Source organism: Manacus vitellinus, unplaced genomic scaffold (genome assembly GCF_001715985.3).
Source record: "Manacus vitellinus isolate BGI_N305 unplaced genomic scaffold, ASM171598v3 scaffold_17_pilon, whole genome shotgun sequence".
Classification (NCBI taxonomy): domain Eukaryota; kingdom Metazoa; phylum Chordata; class Aves; order Passeriformes; family Pipridae; genus Manacus; species Manacus vitellinus.
In genome coordinates this window covers 2,117,867-2,140,098 of record NW_021939256.1, presented here as the reverse complement: position 1 = coordinate 2,140,098, position 22,232 = coordinate 2,117,867, and the positions used below count along the sequence as shown (strand labels likewise).

The following is a 22,232-nucleotide window of genomic DNA, read 5'->3' as shown; positions in this document are numbered from 1 at the left end:
TGAAAGGATAAGGTTTTCTCTCCTGTCAACCCTTCTTGATTTACATGTTAATTTATACTCTCATTACTTTTATTTGTGTTTTATTGATTTATTCATTTAAGGTTATGATCACAGGACTTCCTTTTTGTTAATTTAATTACTCCTCCCTTTTCCTTCCTTCCTCTGAAAGATAGATTATCATCCATCTGATCTCTCTACTCAGAAGTCAGAAGCACATGTACCTGACTTGAAAGCTTTTCTATTTGGAATTGACATGTAGTGCTCTTCGAAGTAATAACATTTTTCAGAAAGTACAAAATATCAAAACAAAGTACAAAATGCATTTACAATTTGGGTTTTCTTCTTCATAAGGAAATCTGTACACATTTCAAAAGCAATTGACCATGAACCTAAGGCAAGGATTACTGGATCTCAAAATGGTCATCAAATTGCATGTTTTCTACTTAAAGGGAAACCATTGCATTTTTAAGGCACTTTCAGAGCAGTTAATACTCAAGTGGACTTGGAAAGATGTCTCTAAAAAGTGAGAGGCTTTCTTTGCAGCTTAAAAAGGGAAAAGTTGGAGAAGGCCTGAGCCTAAACGGTTTCATGTCAGTTTTGGCAAGAGTCCACCACATAGTTCTTTATGTAACTTTGCCTCAACTAGCTCCCCAGGGCCATGTCAGATTTTTTGTCATAAGCTGTGACCACTCAGGTATCACCCTGCAAGAGTATGGACAATCTTGACAAACTAAGTGCACAGCAAAGCACAGAGAAGCAAGAGGAAACAAGCTAAGGCAAATTAGGTTGTCACAATAATTTTTATTTATTCTTGAGGTATTTAAAATCATTTTTATAGTGCCTCTTATGTTAATAACTTTTACCAAAGTTCCTTATTGGCCTGAATTGATTAATCCATTAGGAAAGTGGAATTTCTCCCAAGGCTAAAAAGCAAACCTGCCAAAGAGGGAGCATGTTTTCAGTTTTAAAGGAAGACAGTCAAACTGCAGGCCTGTCTTCAAGGCATGCATCTTCCTTCAACCCATTCAAACCTAGGCACCTTCGAGAATCCTGCTGCTAATCACAGCACCAGAGAGCAGAGGATGCCAAGCAGCAAACACACTGGCTCTACACTTGCTCTACATACTGCAGTATGTAGAACAGCTGCACTGCAAGGAGGATTTTGCCAATCAGGTGCTGCAGGTGCTTTGAACCTCTGTGCTTATTATTTAGGATGCTGTAACACACAGCAGCTGACTTTTACCATAACTGCTTCTCTGAGTTCCACCTTTCCTACAATTTTTGACTACAGAGGAAGAACATCTCACCCAGTGGATTGCACAGGAACTCTAATACCATGTCATCGCATATTTTGAACATATCCTGATAAATATTTCTTACCTCACAGCTACTGAGGTCTAAAGACACCTCCTTCAGATTGTGATTGCAAGCCAGGCCTAATAAAAGTGCTCTGAAAAAGATCAATTTTAGAAACTTTAAAAAAAAAAAAAAGGCAGCTTTACATCATCATCATCTAAGTCATCACAGGTTAACACGCCTATAATGCAAAGAACCATTTCAAAACAAAAGAATGCCAGCTGAGCAGTTATTTTTTAAATGACAATGGCAGTTCAAACCTGCCACACCTTAGAATACTCCAGCAGCTTCGAAAACTGCAGGGATGAAAGGCTAATAAACTATAAAGCTAATGCACCATCATAATTTAATAACATTCATCAGAGATTAATTTTCCTTAACATTTGCTTTCAAAGAGCATCAAATGATTACAAAAGGAGCGTTCTGTTGTACAACCACACTACCTCTCTGATTTTAACAAAAATTCAGGAAAAAATGGGGTTTTTAATATATGCAAGATGCCATGCAGCCAGCCATTTTGGCCAGGCACAGTGCCTGTAACACTCAAAGGCTGGATCACGTTCAAGTATCACAGTTCTCCACTTCTGCAACCCAAAAAGTATTTACAGATTCCAAAATTATATTCCTAGACAATGGTATCCTTTGTCTTTAGGCAGGATGACAGACATGTGTAGCGATGACTGATTATGATTACCATAAATCCATCTTTAAAGTCTTTCACAAGTTTGTTTCCACTTATAAAAGTTAGTGTTAATGTCATATTTGTATTAATACTGTCAAATCAGAAAGCACAACTGTATGTGTCATAGAGAAGCAGCAAACAAAATCTGTGTATACCTTCTAGTATCTTTAGAATAGATGTGGCTTTGAATTAATAATTCAACAGAGAAACAGAAGGACTTCCTTCCCAAACTTCATTTCAGCCAAAAGCAAGCCAACAGAATCCAAGTGACTGATGCATGGAGATAAAAAACAATCCATTCTGCTGAACCACGTGCCTACACATTTGCTATGCAAGTAGTATGTCAAAGATGTATTTAAAATGTGTTTGCCTTGAGCAGGTTTTTCATTTAAACCTATTTATATCTGCCCTGCAGGTATAATCAGACCTTTGTTACTAACAAAGGCAAATATCTTGTGCTTATTTACTTCTTAAGCTATTAATATAGAGACTTTGAAAAAAATGTGAAAGTTCTGCAGTAGTTCTTACAAATTTTTAGATGACCTTGTCTATCTTTCATACACAAACATGTTTTTTCATTCAAACTCAGTCTCAATGATAACTTTGCAAAGAGCTTCCCAAACATTTTGAGGAAATGAAAAAAACATAAAAAAAAGAGACATAGTGCTGCTTCAAGCGTACTCTCTTCACAGAAAGAAGAAAAAAAAGTTACTTTTTCCCTAACTTCTTTCCTATAAACTCATACTAAGAAAATCCCATGATTCCTTAATTCTTTGTCATGAAAAATTACCAGCACTCAAAGGGACCAAAGCCAGACATATCATATACTTGGCTACTCTGTTTAAATCACACACGTGGCAATACATGGAGAAGTCTTGTCAACTGTGTTAGATGTAGAACACAAAAATCGGCCTTGTAATTAGCATTTGCATGAGAAGCATATCAGAAACTTGTCCTGTTATAGCACTGACAGATCAAAATACAATTTTTGGCAATGTCTGTAAATGAACAATAATGCCAACATACACTTCAACAAGGAAAAGAGTACAAACTGCCTCACTCTGTTAAAAATGGTGAAAAAAAGAATGAGCTGCAATGGAACATTAAGTATACTAACTATGTACTTTGCTGAACAGCTGGCAGATCAAGGGGTCCCAAGTTTTTGGGATAAATTAATACAATAACATCTTCCATGAGCACAGACAATTGTCGAGCACTCACCAGCCAAAACTCCTCATACCTCAGGAGATACTCAGCATGCCAAGGAGAAGAGCTAAATATGAACCTTAATTTTATGTGCTTCTCACCTTTCCTAATTTCTGTGGATATATTCAATATCTCACAGTATTCTCTTTTTCCTGTGGCACCAATACTGTCTTCTGTAGTAGTCACATACATCCTCTGTTTTTCTTGCTTCATAAAACATAGTTCCCTGCTGCCCTCCATCACAGAATCAATAGCTCTAAATTAATCAGAATCAACCAACGTGTTTCTCAAAAATCACCTTCTGTTTGAAAACAGATCTGTACCGCACCTTGCTAATCCTAGCAAAGTCTGAGCAAGCAAGACAGCAACTAAGAGCATCACATAGAACAAAGCTAAAATGGCTCCTGCAGTTGAATGTGGATTTTAATCCAGTGCATCTGACTTAAGCATCAGGCTCTTCTCAGCGGTGCCAAAAAATGGGAGAAGAGGCAATGGGCAAAAACTGTTGCACAGGAAGTTCCACATGAATATGAGGAAGAACTTCCTCACTATGTGGGTGACCACACTGGAACAGATTGCCCAGAGAGGTGTCGAGTCTCCCTCGCTGGAGATATTCAAGGACCACCTTGACTCAATCCTGCACTATGTGCTTTAGGGGACCTTGCTTGAGCAGGGAGGTTGGACCAACTGACCAACTGTGGTCCCTCCCAACCTTACTCATTTTGTGATTCTCTGATATTGTACTGACCTCTTCAATACTGAACTGCATTACGAAAAAATACTAAAAAACAATGTATGGAAAAGGTTATGTATGTTTTAATGCATATTAGCTAGGAAGATGACACTCTGGAAAGAGTCCTTTCTTTAATTTAGCCCAATAAACACAATGACTGTCAAAATCACAGAATGCCCTATCTAGATTAGACTTATCTATTTACATCTATCTCCACTGTAAAACACACTTTTAAATTTTATGTCTGAAAATTTCAACACAGTTCAAAACCACACAAGTCACAGGAAGGGTGACACAGTGCTTCACTATTTCCCTCAGCTTGCAGAGTGTGTTAGCCACAGGATGGGTGACATAGAACAGAGATATGTATTCTACTTAGCTTTCCTAGAAATTGCTGCCATTGTCTCTTCCCCCAAAAGGAGAGCATAGCTCCATGTAATGGGTTTCTCCTTCCAAATATTGCAACAGGTTCAGTTTCATAATGGCCATTGCCATAATGCAGTCTCAAGGGAATGGCACTCACACAAGTATATAATCCCACTTCACTGTGGAGCAGTTTTGTTCGCAAGCCACAAAGCAAGAAATATATCACAAAAAAAGCTGACAGAAGCTAAACAACTGTGACATTCCCACAGAACAAAATATGATTAATAGTCTCAACTGTGAGATGGAAACATTTTTTGAATGTGTGACCATTACAAAACTCAGTCTTTTAATATCAATAGAGTACAATGGGGGAAAAAAAAGAAAGCAGAATTCTTTCCCCTTCATTTTTCATGAAGCATTCACATAACAACAATGCAAACTAGGTTTTAGGCACAGGAGAAAATGAAATTAAATTCTTACTTTAGAGGCTCAGGGGGGAGTTTAGTTCCTGAAAGATTAATCTGCATCAAAGCAAGTGAGCTGCTGAAAAACTGTTTGAAGGAAGGAGGGACTTCTTTTCCTTTTCTGTAAGTAAACAAATTCATTAAGAAGTAGCATTGAGACACTCCTCATTCAAATAGAGTGAATGAAAGCCAACAGAAATGTAATGATCTTTTACATGTTTAATTTGCTCTACCTTCAGCAGTTCTGTAATCAGTGGCTCTCAATTAGCTTAGAATTATAATGTCATCAAAATGTTGATTCAACAAACATTCCTCAGCACTGTGCTGCTGCACAGAAGACATTACTATCTAATTCTGTTTGGTGAACTACAAAGAATGATCATTTAGGTCTGGTTAATAGTGAACATACTTATATCTCACAAGCAGAAGATCCAACATGACATGACAAAAACCCTGAAATTGCTTTTTCACCACTAGAAATAATGTTTGAGTACCTTAGCATCAATGAAGTATCATCTCTGATATGGACTCAAGGCACCACCAATTTGAAGAAAATGGAAACTAATATTTCCTACAATGCATATATTCTAAAAAGTAAATGTTCAGTCTCAGGCTTTCAAAGGGACTTCCTCGCAGTAGAGGACAAAAAAGGAAAAAAGGTATTTGTAACCATCATTAAATCTTAAAAAATACAAACTTCAAAATCATATTTAAAGAGCAGGTAAGTTAGTGAGACTTCAAAGTCTGATGCTATGCCTCTTAGAGACAAGATATATATAGAGTTTCTGCTGCATCAGAATCACAAAACCACATATTAGACAAGGTAGCTTATTTTATAGATCTTTAGCGAAAAACAGAAAGGGAAGGAATATATTTTGCTTAGAATAATCAATACCTATTTCATAGAGCACTAAGACTTCTACGACTTGATAAAAAAATCTTAGGTTTCTTCTTAAAAAGAAAGCTGCTACATGAGAGGAAGGAATTATAGAACAAAATATTGCAGGAGTTGAGAGTAATGACATTTAAATTGTACCTGTGAGAAAACAGAGTCCTAGAGAGGCTAAGGACAGCTAGATGCTGAAGACATCCACGAAGGAGGGCTCCACACACCTGGTTCAAAATAAGTAAGACTGATTTAACTTTATATTAACCCAGAAAAGTACCTAGGGATAGAAGGTGGGGAATGTTTCCTTGGTATTTGACACTCCACTAAAAAAGTCTTTACCATATCTAGCGCGCACTCCGTGTTGGATAAATCCAGGTGAACAAGGGCATTTGGCTGGGCCAAAAAATTGTACAGGCTCTATAATTAATGGAGAAAAAAAATTACCCATGTTAATTTTTATATTATGAAAACAATTACTGGATCACTACCTCTCATTACATTTTAGGCTTTTACTATAAAATTGCACTACAAGAGTTGTGCCTGAAACTTCTTTTCAACTAATCAATGTTTTATTTTTGAAAGTTATGATTTTTAAAAATAACAGGTGTAAAGTGGTGCTCAGACTACATTTACCCAAGATTTCTCTTAATGCATAAGTCTTGAGTTATTGCAATTAACTTTCACAGCAAATGATAATTAATTTAGTTAGAAATACCTTGCAATGTCACTCAGATTGGCTGTTACATTTCAGAAAGGCTAATTGGTTTGTAAGTTAAAGCCAGACCCTTTAAGCATTAGGGAAGCAACTAATTTGCACCTGAAATCCATGGTTATTTCTTAATATCAGCTGTGCACTATATGTTTAAGGGAGAATACAGAACAGGTAACAAGATTTTTTACATTGATGGCTTAGTACTATATAGGATATGTCATGTAAATGTTAGCACTTCTTACTACACACTGTTTCATTTTGGGCTCTTTTTAGTCTCAGAGAAAGATAAAAGTATGACCTAATTCACAGAAATGTGGAAAGCTCAACTCCACATGAAATCCAGCCAAACAGTGCACGCTTACCATTTCTAAAATAGATCCATCTTTCTAAAAATTAGGTCATTGAGCCCCTATACCTACAATGTAAGAAAGGTCTCCACTTCAAAAATTTCTGTGCTTTGTTAGGGTTTATTTTAATTGCTAAATAACAGGACTTGCTTACTCCTGTTGGAAAACGGTTCCACAGATAAAAACACCTCAGCATTAATAATCTTTAGCTTTGAACCATCTCTCTATCTCTCTGACAGGCTAAGAAAAGCCCCGTTTTTTGCATTTATGTCTCTTGTAATATTGTAGGTAGACCTTAGATTTCTTTAAGCACTAGCTACCGAAGTTGTACATTTTATTTTACTTTTTGTTTTTACATTATTTGCTATGTTATTCTCTCAAAGAGTAATTCACTGTGTCTTTACTTACATTTAACTATTTGTTTGCTACCTTTAAAACCCTGTTGTCCCACTGAAACTTTCACCTCATGTCTGAAAAGACTAGTTCTTTGAATATGCTGATGAATCTGAAACAAGTAAGACACGTGAAAAAGTCACAGTCATGTCTGATTGCACTATAAATTATGAGATTGGGTGACTGTAGTTTTGCATCTTCTAGATGTTCAATACTTAGAATTAAAAGCCTGACAGTTACATGCACACAACTTTTGATGTGAGACAGAAATACAGATGTAACAGTCAAAATGTGAATACATATAAACTGGGAAATAAGTGGATTTTGTTACAGAGAAAATAGAGCTGCACCTCTGTGGCAATTGATAAAATTAACAAAGAATTCTAAAAATAATTACATTCTTTAAAGAATCATGAGCTTCAACAGCATGTGTCAAGCAGGTGCACAGATTTATTTATACAAACAAGAATATTGAAAACCAGAAATTAAATATTTCCAAGTCAAAAGAAATAATTTGTTTCTAATCTTTCAATGAAAAATTTGTAGTGCATTTATCACTAAAAATAAGGGGGTTTTATTTGTGTTTTGGTCACTTTCAAACAGAACTCAGAGAGCATGATAAGTCCACTGAAACAAGTGGTACCTTTGCAGTTCTCACATTTATCAGCAGAAACCAAAGACTAAAAGCGTAAACTAAATTTATGTGGATTTTTTTAATTGTGGGGGGCAATTCTTCGACTATGTACTGAAGAGTAGAGATAAAAATGTTATTTTCTCTTTCTACTAAAACTGTACAGAAATAAAGGCAAAAAAGGATCTAAACAAAAAGCATTTGCCTTTCTCTTAACAATTAATTGAAACATCCATTCATTAGCTCCCAAATGAGAAGAAAGTGCTTACTGAGAGATCATCACCGCGGAGCACGTTCCCTGAGAGGTCGAGATAGACGAGTGTGTTCGCGATCAGCGAGTTGGCACTCAGTGACTGGGAAAGGCTATTCACCCCTGACAAAAAAAAGGTCAGTATTCAACTTAGTCAACTCTACACAAAACTGGCCCAGACCCTGCAAGTGCACAATTTCAGTGAACACAGACATACACAAATGTTTAATGACTTCCTATTATCATCACTGTACTACAACAGAGGAATACAGATCACCAGGCAGATATGAGACTCTTCCCTGCCACAGCATACCCAGTTACGACTGGACTACACTCTCCCAGCTGCCCTGATGGAGCCACAGTGTGTTTTATGTCCCAGATCCAGGAAAGATGCAATCCCATTTTGAAACAGAATTTAAAAACACAGTTTACTCCATAATGTTGAGCCAGTGTCTTCCTGAAAACAATAATATTTAGATAAAAGTATCTGTGGAAGTAGATGAAAGTATCTGTGGAAGACCAAGTACATTAACAACTATAATTGCCAGAACTTCAAAAGCAACTGATGAGACCTGGAAATGAAAAATATTTCAATTAATGTATTTGCCTGCAATTTCATAAAAATAGTTAATTAAAATATCAAGAGATGCATAAAGAGTCTCAGTTCCTGATCAGACAGACACATTTTTCACATTAAATTAAAAAGCTGACATTGGGAATAAACCAGTCAGAGCTTCCTTCCACGGAAGTTTTTCAGCTTTTCCAAATACAAATTAGGACATGGCTATTTCTGAATTCTTCAAATCTAACTTTCACTTAACATTCATCTGAGGGCTCTGCAGCTTATTAAGTTCTCAATTTATTTAGATAGCTATTGCTGCCTTTCAAGCACTACATGCATGTGTTTCTTACATGCTAAGCATCACTGTGCCCTTTAGTTGATGCAGTAGTTTTTTTGCAAGTGCCCAGCCAAAGCTATAAAGCAGGCAGGTGATCTACTACACATTATTCAGCCATTTCTCAAAGCTACTGGTTAGTGAAAGTGGACTGGCATTCAATGGATGGAACATTTCCAGTCTTCAATTAAAAACTATTATGAAACATGATTATCAGTGAGGATGTGAAGGAAGCAGCTAGGAAGCTACTAGAGACCAAAATACCTCTGTCAGCGCCTTAGTTTTCTAAGCTTTCAAATATTAAGAAAGTCTCCCATGTTAGTAGTACAGCTCCTGTTTTCAGGAGGCTTTTGATACTGAAAGGAATCAAAGCACAGGAACACCTTTGTCAAATCTTAAATCTTTTCTGCTCAATGTCATTTTTCTTTTATGTTCACATTGTGTTTTTGAATCTACACCCTATTGCTAAAGGTAAATAGCAAACTGATACTTTTTGCAACTTCAAAAGAACTGAAAGCTCTCTTTAACCACTAGAGCTTAGAGCTCTGGATTCACTTTAGTGAGTTTTCTCATCAACATTTATAAGTAAATGCAATTTTGTCCTGTGTGCAGGACAGTACTTAGCTGTCAGCCGAGGTTACAGCCAGGGTTAAGCTATCAGCAATTCAGCACGTACTATCAAGAACATGGGAATTCAGCAGCAGTGTCTGAGTTTGGAGGAGAAGAGCTATCAAACAATTCTTAATGTTGCTGTTTGTTTCGTGCTTAAAAAAGGCCAACTGCTCAAAATCAGCCACACCAGTGAAGGCAAACAGTGAGAATGAGGGATTTTTTAATTAGCCCCTGGCTCGGGCTCAGAAAAGTAAGCCCTATTTTTGAATGAGTATACTAGAATTTTCCATTTAACTAGAATCTTCAAATCAATAAATTTATGTTTGAACTTCACCCTACCTCATGCTATACTCTAACAGTAATCTCACTTTCATTTGCAGACAATCTTTTATGCTCTTTTACCACTCTCAGGAGGCTCAGAGTGTTAATAGCTCTCAGGAACTTTGAGATACAATATTTGAAGAAAGATCAGCTGGGAAGTTACCACCTGAACTTCACTTGTCAATCTTAGAAACTTATCTCAAATAGAAAGCACTTTTAAAATAAGGTCAAAACCAGCGAGGGATTGTACAGAATTTCTGAAAAGCTCAAAATAAAAAAAATGAAAACAAAAAGAAAGGCTGGGAGGGAAAAAAAATCCATGCACTTTGAAGTCTATTGAATCCAAGGTTTCTGTTAGACTTTCCCGACTGAAAGTATTACAAGTTCAAAAATAGCCTCACAAGTTAAAACAAAATCAGTACTGTCTTCTTAAATTAAAGAAAATCTGACTAAGACAGCTTTGCAGATAACCTGAGTTGCTTCAGGTCCGAAGGGTTGTAAGAACTCCCATTTCAAGATATCACATAGACTTTTTTGAGGAATACTGAGGAGCTGCTATAGGACAACATTCATGGTGAGATGTTACTCTCTGGAGGTCATTCACGTGACATCAGTATTATACTGGAAAATATTTTCAGCTTTTGCTTAAAGATCATCTTTAAAAAGCCTGTTAAAAATCTTCTGAATTCTTTCCATAACCTCAGAATTCACCTTCACTGACAGGGATGTGTGGATAAACGTCATCAAGCTGGCATTTATTCTTTACAAAGATAGAAGTATAGCTAGAGTGCTCCCTTGACTCAACCATCACAAGACATCGGATCACGTGAAGAAAAGCACAGAATGAAGAAACATATTGAACTGCATCAATTTCTGTCAAATTCACAAATATCTCATTTCAAGAGTATATGTATGGTTAGTCAAGATTCTTAATCAACTTGTCACCAAAAATTGAGTTAACAGTGGAAAACAACAACCCCAGAGTTTAAAGTCTTTTTAGTGAAAATCATGATTGATTAAATTCAGCTTAGGGTTTACTATTTATCTAAGCATAACAAGAGCTATAGGCACTCATATTAAAACAACAAAAGTCCTTTACCCCACCCATATTCCTCCAGGTCAATCCTTGAAGCTGAGAACACAGAATCTGCACTTCACAGAGCAATAATTAAGAGGATAAAAGGGCATGTTTTTTATCTGCTATCAACTAATGTCCTTCATTAATTAGAGACCGTAACTCACTCATCTTTTCCAGGTCATCAACATCTACAAACAAGCAACAATTATGTCAGTATGTTTTTTCTATTTTTAACATTCATTGTCTATATAGGAGACCCTGGGTTTGTGAAGTCTGTTTGAGAGGTCACTGCTTCTACTACTTGTAAAACAGAAATGCAGAAAATCCTGAAAACTTCTGACTTGTGTTCTAGTACTGTTATTTCTTTTAAAATATACATATATTTCAATTGCAATATCAAATCAGAAATTTGTAAATTATAAAACAAGTAAGTCTTTAGTCAGAGAAAGCCACTTAACAGCTACTGTCACAATGCTTAGTTTCATAAAATAACTGTGTGCAAAACATTTGGAAATTTCCCTACGCATTTTTGTTTCAGCCATTTTTTTGAAGCATATATGAAACATGTAGTTTATGCCAATTCTAATTTCAGTCTTCCTTTACAATACAGGTTCAAGCCCAACACTTACAGAAGTCACTAAGAGTTTATCAAAGTGCTGAAGGGGATATGGAACCCAGCCCACAGTTCAGCAACCCCAGACTGCAAAAAAGCAGCTGTGCTGTTGAGAAAATACATGTAAATAATTTACAGAATTAATTAGCTTATAATCTGGTAGGAAAAAGTATGTAAATCTGCAAGTTTTAGAACAGAAAAAGAGGTATACTTATAAAACATACCTTTAGGTGACAAGGAGGTTTTAGATAAATTTAAATGCTTCAGTCCCTTTGGAAGTTTGGCGAACTGGATGCTCAAAGACGACACACCTGTTGGGGGAGCAAAGACAAAAGGGATATTTTCAGGTTAACTGTGTGATCTCATGTTTTCCAAGCAAATCATGGCAGGGGCAAACTGCACTGGTGAAAACAACAGCAAGGAACTGCACTTACCGTGCAGGAGGGCCCTGTGTTTTTATGACCATAAACCTGTGAAATGACTGATGTAATCAAGATCCCTTCTTTGCTAACCAGTGAACACATAGAGAATTTTGCTGTTAATGATCAGTAAACCTCCTTAGTTAGTTTAAAAACTATATAAGACACATGCTTTTGAGAAGGAGTCAAAGGGAAGCTTTACACATATCAAATAGTGAGCACTTGGAAAATCTGGAAGTTTTATGGTTCAGAAAAAAACACATAAATCTAAAAATTCAACCACAAAATAAAACCCAACAGTGGTACTTCACATGAAACTTCAAATTATTTTTATTTTCTTTTAAAAGGAGGGGCTACCAAGGCAAGAAAGACACCCACATAAGCTAACACTGCTCTCTTTTTCTGAGGTAAACTCTAGAAGCCTGAAACTTCCACCAAGTTGTAATGGCAACTTATCTCCCTTACAGTAGCCTACAGGTTTCCAAGCCTGTATCCTGGCTGGTAATGCTACAACTGCTTGCAATCCTAAACAGTAAAAACCTATTAAGATGCTGACTTAGACTGGACTACCTCAGCACTAATCCAACAAAAGAAAAACCTAAAACAAAAGTACTTTTCATTAAAGCCTTTACTCAGTGTATCCAAGTTCCCCACTCCATTAATTTAATCCCCCATTTAAGCAAAGGATTGAAATTTGATTCAGAGGGTACATTCTAAATAATAGTTTAACCAATCTATGCAATATTTATTAGAAGAAAACATTAACACGAAACTCAAGGCTTAACCTGAGGTGTGAAATACAGTCCTCTACAGCAACTCACTTGAGAAAAGGACAAAAAGAAAGGGGGTAAAGCCTTTTACTTGATTCAAAACACAGTAAATTAAAAAGCTGATACCCTTCTCTACATTCCCAGACATGAAACAGTCTGCTAGCAGGTCACATATATATATGTGTATATATATATATATATATATGTTTACTCTGTTTTTATTATGTTTTACTTACCATTCAGAATGAAAGATACAGATATCCTGCAGATACTGTAGCAGCTTGGTTGAGTTTTTTAAATGCTTTCTGTAAAAGTGTGTTCTGTATGCTGATGGTAGGTGCAACACCCATGTAGCTCAAGACAACATACAGTTTTTCATTTATATTGCCAAAATATTAGACCCATGATACCTTGGTATCATTTGTTGTAAAGCACAATGGTAGCCAAATGTCTTCAGCTTTCAGCAGGAATGAATCAAATCATATTAATAGGATTTTCTTTCATAGCTCTCTTATAAAAAAATAAGTTTTTATCAACTCAAGCAGGAGGCTCAATTTATCTTACGTTGACCTCAGAATTTATATTCTGTAGCTGACTGTCCACATTTGTTAGGCTGGTTTAGTCACAATATATACTTTCAAAATCAAGTTAGAGTTACGTTGGCAAAAGAAGAAAAAATAAGTACAAAAATATCACAAATCTAATTTTTGCTGTTTGGTATTTTGAGTAAGACATGCAGCAAATAATTTTACCTCTCCATCTTCGTATTTAGCTAACGATCTGCAGATTAGCTATCGCTCTAACCAATCTGAACAATTTTAAAATCTTACTAGCACTGGGAGTTAAGGATCTGCCCAGTGACAAGATACAGGAATCAGGTGCAGAAAAGAAAAAGTGCTTCTTGTCACTCAGGCCCTTGAACGGACTTTAGCCACCCATTTATGCTAATGTTGTAATAGAGATGAGAGTTCTAACAGCAGAAGTACAGTTAACTGAATCCAGGCACATAGTTTCAAATTTGAGTACTTCTAGGCTTGAGAATGTTTGTTTCGCATTATTTTTAACAAAATATGAGATTAAATGCAGATTATAGTAGAGCCAAAAGTAAAACTCCCTTCACTTTAGAATGGCTAGACTTTTAAAGACAAGATTGATAATAAACTTTACTGGTATTACTCTCAAAAATATTGACAGTACCACAGAGGAAAGCCAAGCACAAATTAAGAGATTGGTCTCAGTAAAAATCACTGCATATAAACACTGCTTTGGATTTGAATTGAAGCCAGATCCTATGCCTTAGTTAAAATAAACACACTTCCCATGGTATTGGAATACAGACAGTTGCATTAATATAATGGAATGCCTTTACTTATTGGTACTCAACAATATGTAATAGCTTAGGGTATGTTTTTGTTCAAAGAAGGTACAATATGTTCTTCTCCAGAAAACATACAACTTTGTGTTATTTCCCTTATAACAGGAAAATAATCTGGTTGAACTTGCAGTTCCTACAGGTGATTTTTCAAAAGGTATTTTCCGAAATTCGTACGTATGAATCTCCACTATGCCAGCTTTTATTTGTGAAAGCCTTCTGCTACTCTAGTTTAATAAAAATCAAATCTACCTTATATTCAGTGAATATCAGATCACAGCACATTTACATTTTTTTATAAATTGAAAAGTTGCAATATTTGCACATTGCAGTTATCATTAACTCCTCTTTAAGTGCTTTAATTCTCTAAGAAAAAGGTCAAATCTTAATTGTATATTTGATAGGAGATGCTGAGATAATGAAAGAACCCTGCTAATTTCTCCAAGTTAGAGCTTCTGCATTTCATTTGTATCTTCTATGTGGATACTGAATGGTTTGAATCTACAGGTTTGTTGCAAAGAAAGTACACCCGTAGATATATTTTAAAAAAAAGGAAAAAAAAATCACCTGCATTGTAGAGTATCTACTCAGTGTTCGGTCAGTTGTTTTGCTTTCAAGATAAAAATGAATTCCTTTGAAAAAAAACTTTCAAATAACACAATCTAGATACACTTCAAAAGCAGAATCAACAATGTATCAGTCTTTTTTTCAGCTTACTACAGAAATTTTTGTAGAATGTAGTAAGGCCTACGGCACATTGTAATAATAACATTCTTCAGCAAAGCACTGGCTTTCATGTGATATGGATTCTTAACAAGGACAAGCAGTAATCAGCAGGCAAGAGGTAATCAGAAGAGTTAAAGTAATTCATGTGAATAATTTCAAATAAAAAGACTACTCAGAATAGGTTAAAAACAAAACTATTGTCATACTTGTTGTCTTACAAGATGTCAGAAAGAAAAGAGATACAGAAGAGGAAAGGGAAAAAAAAATCTATTTTTTTTCCTCACTGAACCAGCAAGAAAGGAGAGACACCTTCAAAATTCTGTGTTAACAACATTCCAAGTCCATCAGGTTGTACTCAAAATGAACTGCTTTTCCATTTTGAATCATGAAAGCAAAGAGAATGGAAAACTTCCCCAAAACAAAACAACTAAACCAAGAAAAGGTTCACTGTGCAGAATTCTTATTTTTCTTCTAGCTTTACAAGAGCACAAGATAGTCTGATCCCAGGACACTGTGTACTTGGAATGCATCAAGTGAAGTAAATGGAAATCTCACATGGGCAGTGCTGAAGGGTCAGATCCAGACTGAAAGAATGTAACCTTATTTTAAAAATAAATGCCTCTTGGGTGAAAAGAGAATAGACAGAGGAGGGGAATGACTTGATATGTACTGAAATCATGCCTAGCGGTGCCTGGTCTGAGAAAAGTTGAGCTGTTAAGCTTGATTTTCCATCTTGTGGAGTTAACAGCACTTTGCTACATAAGAATGCCAGTTATGCCAGTATTATTGAATATCACCAAAAGCTTGCAACAGGACAGGTTAGCACCCAGATGAAGAAAAGGAATAGTTTCCATATTGAAAATAAACATAAAATTATGGCTGAAATAAAAACACAAAACCATCAGGAAAATATAATCCAAGCAACGAAGTTGCCTTGTGCTTCATCTTTCAACTGATTACACTGCCTTTAAAAATGCACACCACTTTTCTTTTTTCACTCTCTATTCCTAAACAATCACTGTGTTCTGCCTTCCTTTAAAAGAAACCTATATGAAAATGTAATGAAATCTAATGAAACCCAGAGTTGGTTTAAGACATTTAAATATTTATCAACACGCTAATGGATATGTATAAATCAAAAACAATAGTGATTCCCAGTCATTTGTGAAAAACAGATATTTACAGTAGCATTACACACAGAACAATACCCCATTATTCAGGCAAAGCTGAATAGAGCAGCAATAATCCTCCTATTACATTCGTAGAAAGAGAAAACCATAATGTTACAGTACCTCTATCTTCAAGTGGATTGCTAGCAAGGTTGATCGTGTGGAGTCCTGAGTTGGGATTATGGGCTAGGGCACTGGCTAGTTTCTGTGCAAAATCTCTGCAAGAAAAGAAAAGAGAGGGAGAAGGAATCCTGTTATCTCCTCTATCAACAGCACATTCAAAGGTTTAAAAGTTTCAAGGGATTACTAGCCACAAGTGGCCTATGCTACTGCAGAGCACTAACTGATTCCTCACAGTTTTAAACAATGCTTATTTGGCTAATTTGCTATCTTTCACAGAAGGTTACTTCATTATTTATTTTGTGACCTAAGAGACAGAAGAGCACTCAAGCAAAGCCCAAAATGTTTTTGACAGAGATCTGAAGGTATAAAAATAGGAGTTACACAGAATAACTTGAGCATATCTTCCATCTCCTCCGTGCCACACGAGTGGCACGTATACACTAACTTACATACCGCTACCTCCTTCACTCACAAGCCAACCCCCTCACTTGAAGCAGCTCTCTACCAACAGTGTAGAGCCACTCAAACTGATGGGCTTTGCAGCATATCCAGAGGGTCAAAAAAACAGGAGTATTTCTAGCCTTATAAAACAGCAGGAATAGCTCTCTAAGAACAAAAGAACACCAGCACACTGATGAACTGGTCTTCGCTTACTTCTTTTTACAGTGAGAAGCATCAAAGTACATAACTGGCTGACCACAGTCCCAGGAACGGATCCTGAGAGAGATGACAGTATATCAGTTCTATAGTGTCCACAACAGCCAGGCCTGGTAGCATAGACAGCTTTAAAGTAATATCTTAACCGACCATGGTAGGTACCTGTAGCAGCGTGACCTCTAATCCAAATTCACTTGAGAGGCAAGGGAACACTGCCCTGTTTGAAAGCATTTTGCTGCAGCTGGACTACCACCACCCACAGCAGTAACTTCAAAGCTAGTTCGGGTTTTCCTGCACGACCGCACTCTCAGACTCTGGTGGAGACACATTCCTTGCATTAAATCAGAAGGGTGTTGTCTTATCAGCTCTAAGACAAGTCCTCAAACCTGTTCTCATACCTACTGGAAGCTATCATGTAATAAGGGACTAGACCTACTGTGTGCTTGTGATAAACTGAGACTGTGATTTCAGTATTTTTACTTCACCTAAGTTAGACACCAAAGTAGAAATCAAAAATATGCCTTGAGCTTCCCTCTCTCTCTCTGCCTTGAAGTACATCATCTTCCTTTCTGTAGCCCAGTAGTGGAGAGCTACCAGAGTGCTAAATAACACTGCCCTCTTTCCTCAGGGCAGATCCTGCCTACCATCAGACTAGCAGATGAATCTCTGTGCTGAGAACCACAGTGGAGGTAGCAGCCTCTTCTGGTATCTGGAAAACAGCGGAGACTGAACAGCAATAGCCTCAACAGCTTTTAGTTATCTGTGGTTGCCAAGTGTACTGGAGTACAGAAATGTTCCAGGCAAGTTTAGTTTCCCTTTAGTTTCCCAGGTCCTTAAACAAGACATCTGGAGCTAGAACTGCTCCAGCGCTGCAGATGCATAATGATGGGCTGCCTTTGGGAAAAGCATATTCTTTTCCTAAAATGCAAGGAGCATGTGAATACGAAAAGACATTCTGGGCTTGAAACTCTGCCACCTGACAGGCCTCAGGGTCTCCTGCTTTACTATCACCTGCTGCTGCAGAAAACTACATGTCTCCTGTAGGTCCCCAGTTACACTTGCCAACACTCTGTGGAAATCCTCCAGCATTTCGAATGGCGCTATAGATGCCTGTGCTTAGGCAACTGAATCAAACTCCTTATGTTCAGCCAAGAAAAATGAGATTTTGAGTTAAAAAAAACAACAAATGCTCCTTTCTTCTTGAGGAGTTTTCTCCTCTTCCTTTATCCCTAACAGATTCTTGTCATTACAGAACTCTGTCCCTACCTTCAGTCTTGTTTACAAACTCTGCTCCAGCTTTTGCTACCAATACAGACAGGATTATCAGAACTTTTTGGACAACTGGAGTGTGTGTGAACTACTTAGAAAGGCACAGTAAACCAACTGCCACCAGAAAGCACTGGTTTATCACCGTTGGGCAAATAGGGCTCCAAGGCTCATTTTGGAAAAAACTAATACAACTTCCCCACTCCCTGTTGCAACCTCTACCATAAATGGAGGCACTGGGGCTCTGCTTACCGGGGAACAACCCTTCCCCTCCTTTGTCCACTCCTCATTTCAAGTCATAAAATTTATTATTTCTTTTGGCTGCACACTTCATGAACAGAGCATGCAATGTAACTCTGAAACTTTCTGTAAAGCATCAAACTTGCTTTGTACACATTGCACAGCCATGCTTGCTTGAAACGAGCACATTCAGGCTTGAAGGTAAAGCCCTAAAAAGATTCAATTTAACCATACATATGGCAGAGGAAGGATATTTCATCAAGGGTAAGAACACCACCAATCTGGAAATCTCAGACAAACAAAACAATTCCTTGAGATCTGTCTAGACAACATCCCTGCAACAGAAAAAAGAGGACATGTGTGGGAGAAAATAACACTGTTAGGTCTAAGGACATTCAGGGCCTATCAAGAAGGGGAAGATAAGACTCAACATCACTGTCAAAGCCCCTTTCGGTACCAGCAGCAGGTATCTCTGTTGTTACCCATGTCGTAGCTGGCCACCCTTTTTGGAACAGGGCTGCAGAGGACAGTGTGAAAGGAGGTAGGGACATTCTGCCTGCCAGCTTTCAGAGAGTATGTAAATGCAAGGAATAGATTGCTTACGCCAGCTCCTGCAAACAGGCCTTTGCAGACTGAAAAGTCTGCCTTGCAGTTTCATGGAAATGAATATTCTGGTTCATAGAATCATAGAATCAGTTGGGTTGGAAAGGACCTCTGAGATCATCAAGTCCAACCTAGATCCACTACCACTATTGTTACTAGACCATGGCACTAAGTGCCACATCCAGTCTTATCTTAAAAACCTCCAGGGACGGAGAATCCACCACTTCCCTGGGCAGTCCATTCCAATGCCTGATTACCCTTTCTGTAAAGAATTTCTTCCTAATATCCAACCTAAACCTCCCCTGGCAGAGCTTAAGACCATGTCTTCTTGTCTTACTGATAGTTGTCTGGGAGTAGAGATCGACCCCCACCTGGCTACAACCTCCTTTCAGGTAGTTGTAGAGGGTGATGAGGTCTCCCCTGAGCCTCCCCTTCTCCAGGCTGAACAACCCCAGCTCCCTCAGCCTCTCCTCACAGGACTTGTGTTCGAGTTCCTTCACCAGCCTTGTTGCTCTTCTCTGGACCTGCTCCAGCATCTCAATATCCTTCCTGAACTGAGGGGCCCAGAACTGGACACAGTACTCAAGGTGTGGCCTCACTAGTGCTGAGTACAGGGGATTATGGTTATCACATATTGTTCCATTTCTCTAAAATACCTCACAGATATAACTCTCTTTTTAAGCTCATTTGTTCGGGTCATCCTGAATGATTCTCCTCTCCCCGAAATCTGGACATCACTTATCTCAGTTAAAACACTTACCAAAACATTAGTGTTTGCTATATTCATTGAAACCTTCCAATGTAATCTAAACTGCACCCTCTATATCTGGTTAAAGAAATAGCAATGGGGATAAAATTTCCGAGAGCATCTTAACTGGCACAAATCTTATCAAACAGGGGCTTTCACTTGACATCCTGTTTTCCTCAACAGGAAGTTCACACTTCCCTAGTCCCGAGTCCTTAATACTGCTACTGCACAATAGTTTGCTGTCTCATCACTTGAGAGGATGACAAGTGTTTATGAGGCTGTGGTCCAAACCAAACCACAGAAATGAGTGGCTGGAGGTAGAAAAGAATGGAATCATCTTAAACTGACTCTGCTGCAGGAGGAAATATGCTCTTGCAGCTGCTCGGGTTATTTCTTACAGTATTATTCTTGGTAGCTCTTTCTTAACCCTGGTTTGGCATTCTGTCACAGCTCATTAAAAATGATTGGTCTGTAAGCTATGTGAAGGAAGATGCCCAGTAACAACAGGATCTCCTTCCAGCAAGCAGATATGACAAATGGCAAAACTGACAAATGCATCCTTGACAAACACAGACAATGTTGATCAGAACAGATACACACCAAGGCACAATGCCAAACACTCTGCATGTAGATGGAGACATGAAAACCAAAGTCACACATTTATTATCTGTCAAGTCGTGTTAAAACTGAAATCAGTTAATCCAACAGTGATAAGTTCTGGTAGGCAACATGCAAAGGTATTGAATGTATCCTTTAACATTAATGATTATCACCGGATTTTGTGGCCCATATTGAAAGAAAAACAAGATTAAAATCACGGGTTTATGTTTGAATTACAGCTATTAAAGGCAGCACACTAGTGATAAGAAAGTTTGGATGCAATTCCAAACTCGTCCTCAAATTTCCATGTCAAGTAGTCAATTTTCTTGTAAAGGTATTTCAGTGCAAAGTCCATTTTAGAAAGGAGAAAAAGACCCGAACAATGGAAGAGGAGACAGTACACCGAATATTTTTCCTGTGCTTGTTTCCCTCTATTTGTAAGTCAATATAGTGTTCTGCTTCTCCCATCTTTCCACTTTTTTTTCTTAACATAAATATTCATTAGTTCTAGACTTAATCTTGTCTACATTTTCTTGGACACTACCCTAACACTAAGACAAGCTACGAATACTTCCAATTGTGCTAGTTTGTAACTTCAACTTTGCTTCTATTTCCTGTGAAGGAGAAAGAAGCAAATACCTAGTAACTACAACTTACTGTATTTAAAACATATGCAATTTATGTATGGTTTACTTCTATGTATCTTCTTTTAAGGCTATGGCAAGCCATTAAACCTAATTATCTACTTTTTTTGAAAAGGCTGCTAATGCAGAAGTCCTGTTATATTTGAGCAGACCACAATCCACACTAAGATAACACCAGCTCATTTGAGAATGAAACAATAATGTGTTATGCAGGATGGAACAATGCATTTTTTTAACAAAACTTAACCCATTGTTTTTTTAATGACAAAAAGGTGTTCATACTTCTATCAGCAGCCATATTTGGAGAGGAATAGTGCAAACTGTTTTAGGGTTTATGCTCTCATTCAATCATTTTGCTCCACTTAACCCAACTCACCAGGCAGAATCTTAAAAAACATCACTTTAAAGGGATTTCTTGGACATGAGAAACCTCTGGAAAACCCGATAAAAAGCTTGTGACTACAGGTTCTTCATAACAAGACAGACACTGAGCATAAGCTTTTTTAATGCTTATTCTGGCTAACGCACATTACACATCCCTTTTACTGGGAGTAAGCAGTAACTAAAGCAACATTTCAAAGGAATTACTTACGTTCTAAGCCCGGCATTCTCTAATACCAGTTCTTCCAATCGATTGGACCTACTCACCACTCGCAGTATCTGCTCACAGACATCAGTGGACTGCCACAGAAAAGACAGAACAGTGTTAAAGAACACAAACACGGAACAGACAGTTATTGAGTTAAGGTGTACATCATTACAGGAACCATCTTCCTGTCATACATAAATAGTAAGTAAAAATATCAGAAACAACCAAGAGAGTCAGGTGGCAACAGAGGACTTCTGGAAAAGACTCAGAGAAGCAAGAAGCAGACTAAAAGCAAGTAATTAATGAATCAGGCCACCTAACAATAAGGGGCAGAATTTTTATGATGACGGTAAAAAAACCTAAATCCTGTGATTCAGAAGAAACGTTGATTTAATTTTTAAAGAAATCTTGTTCATAGGCATGTTAATCCTTCAGAAGAAAGTGGCAACCAGTGCAAAGGAGAATAAAGCCTGACCAGGAATGACAAATACAAGGCAGACAAAAAAAAAAAAAAAAAAAAAAAAAAAAGGCAAAACAAAAACCTGAGGAGCAAAGGTACCCCAGCTACAGATCCTCCAAAGGCTGCCAGGGACTAGTGTTTAAGGGCCAGTATATTTCAGCATTAATTATTCGAACCTTTGCAGAAGCAAATCTCATCTCATGATCTTACTGTTGTTGGATTCTAGAATGTGCATGGATATTTGCAAGTACCATGAACGAAATATACAACAAAAGAGTTTGTTTGCTCTGCCCTTTC

At 37.3% G+C, this 22,232-nt stretch overlaps 1 protein-coding gene across 1 annotated transcript in view; it reads right to left on the bottom strand.

The window, feature by feature from the left end:
- Positions 1 to 22,232, bottom strand: part of CARMIL1 (capping protein regulator and myosin 1 linker 1) — a 193,631-nt gene that overhangs the window by 75,234 nt on the left and 96,165 nt on the right. The window contains exons 11-18 of the mRNA XM_018069977.1: positions 21,479 to 21,567; positions 16,129 to 16,223; positions 11,774 to 11,860; positions 8,049 to 8,152; positions 6,036 to 6,113; positions 5,844 to 5,920; positions 4,824 to 4,928; positions 1,381 to 1,450 (exon numbers count right to left, since the gene is read on the bottom strand). Of these exons, the coding sequence (XP_017925466.1) occupies positions 1,381 to 1,450; positions 4,824 to 4,928; positions 5,844 to 5,920; positions 6,036 to 6,113; positions 8,049 to 8,152; positions 11,774 to 11,860; positions 16,129 to 16,223; positions 21,479 to 21,567 (705 nt within the window). The remainder of the gene's footprint in view (positions 1 to 1,380; positions 1,451 to 4,823; positions 4,929 to 5,843; positions 5,921 to 6,035; positions 6,114 to 8,048; positions 8,153 to 11,773; positions 11,861 to 16,128; positions 16,224 to 21,478; positions 21,568 to 22,232) is intronic.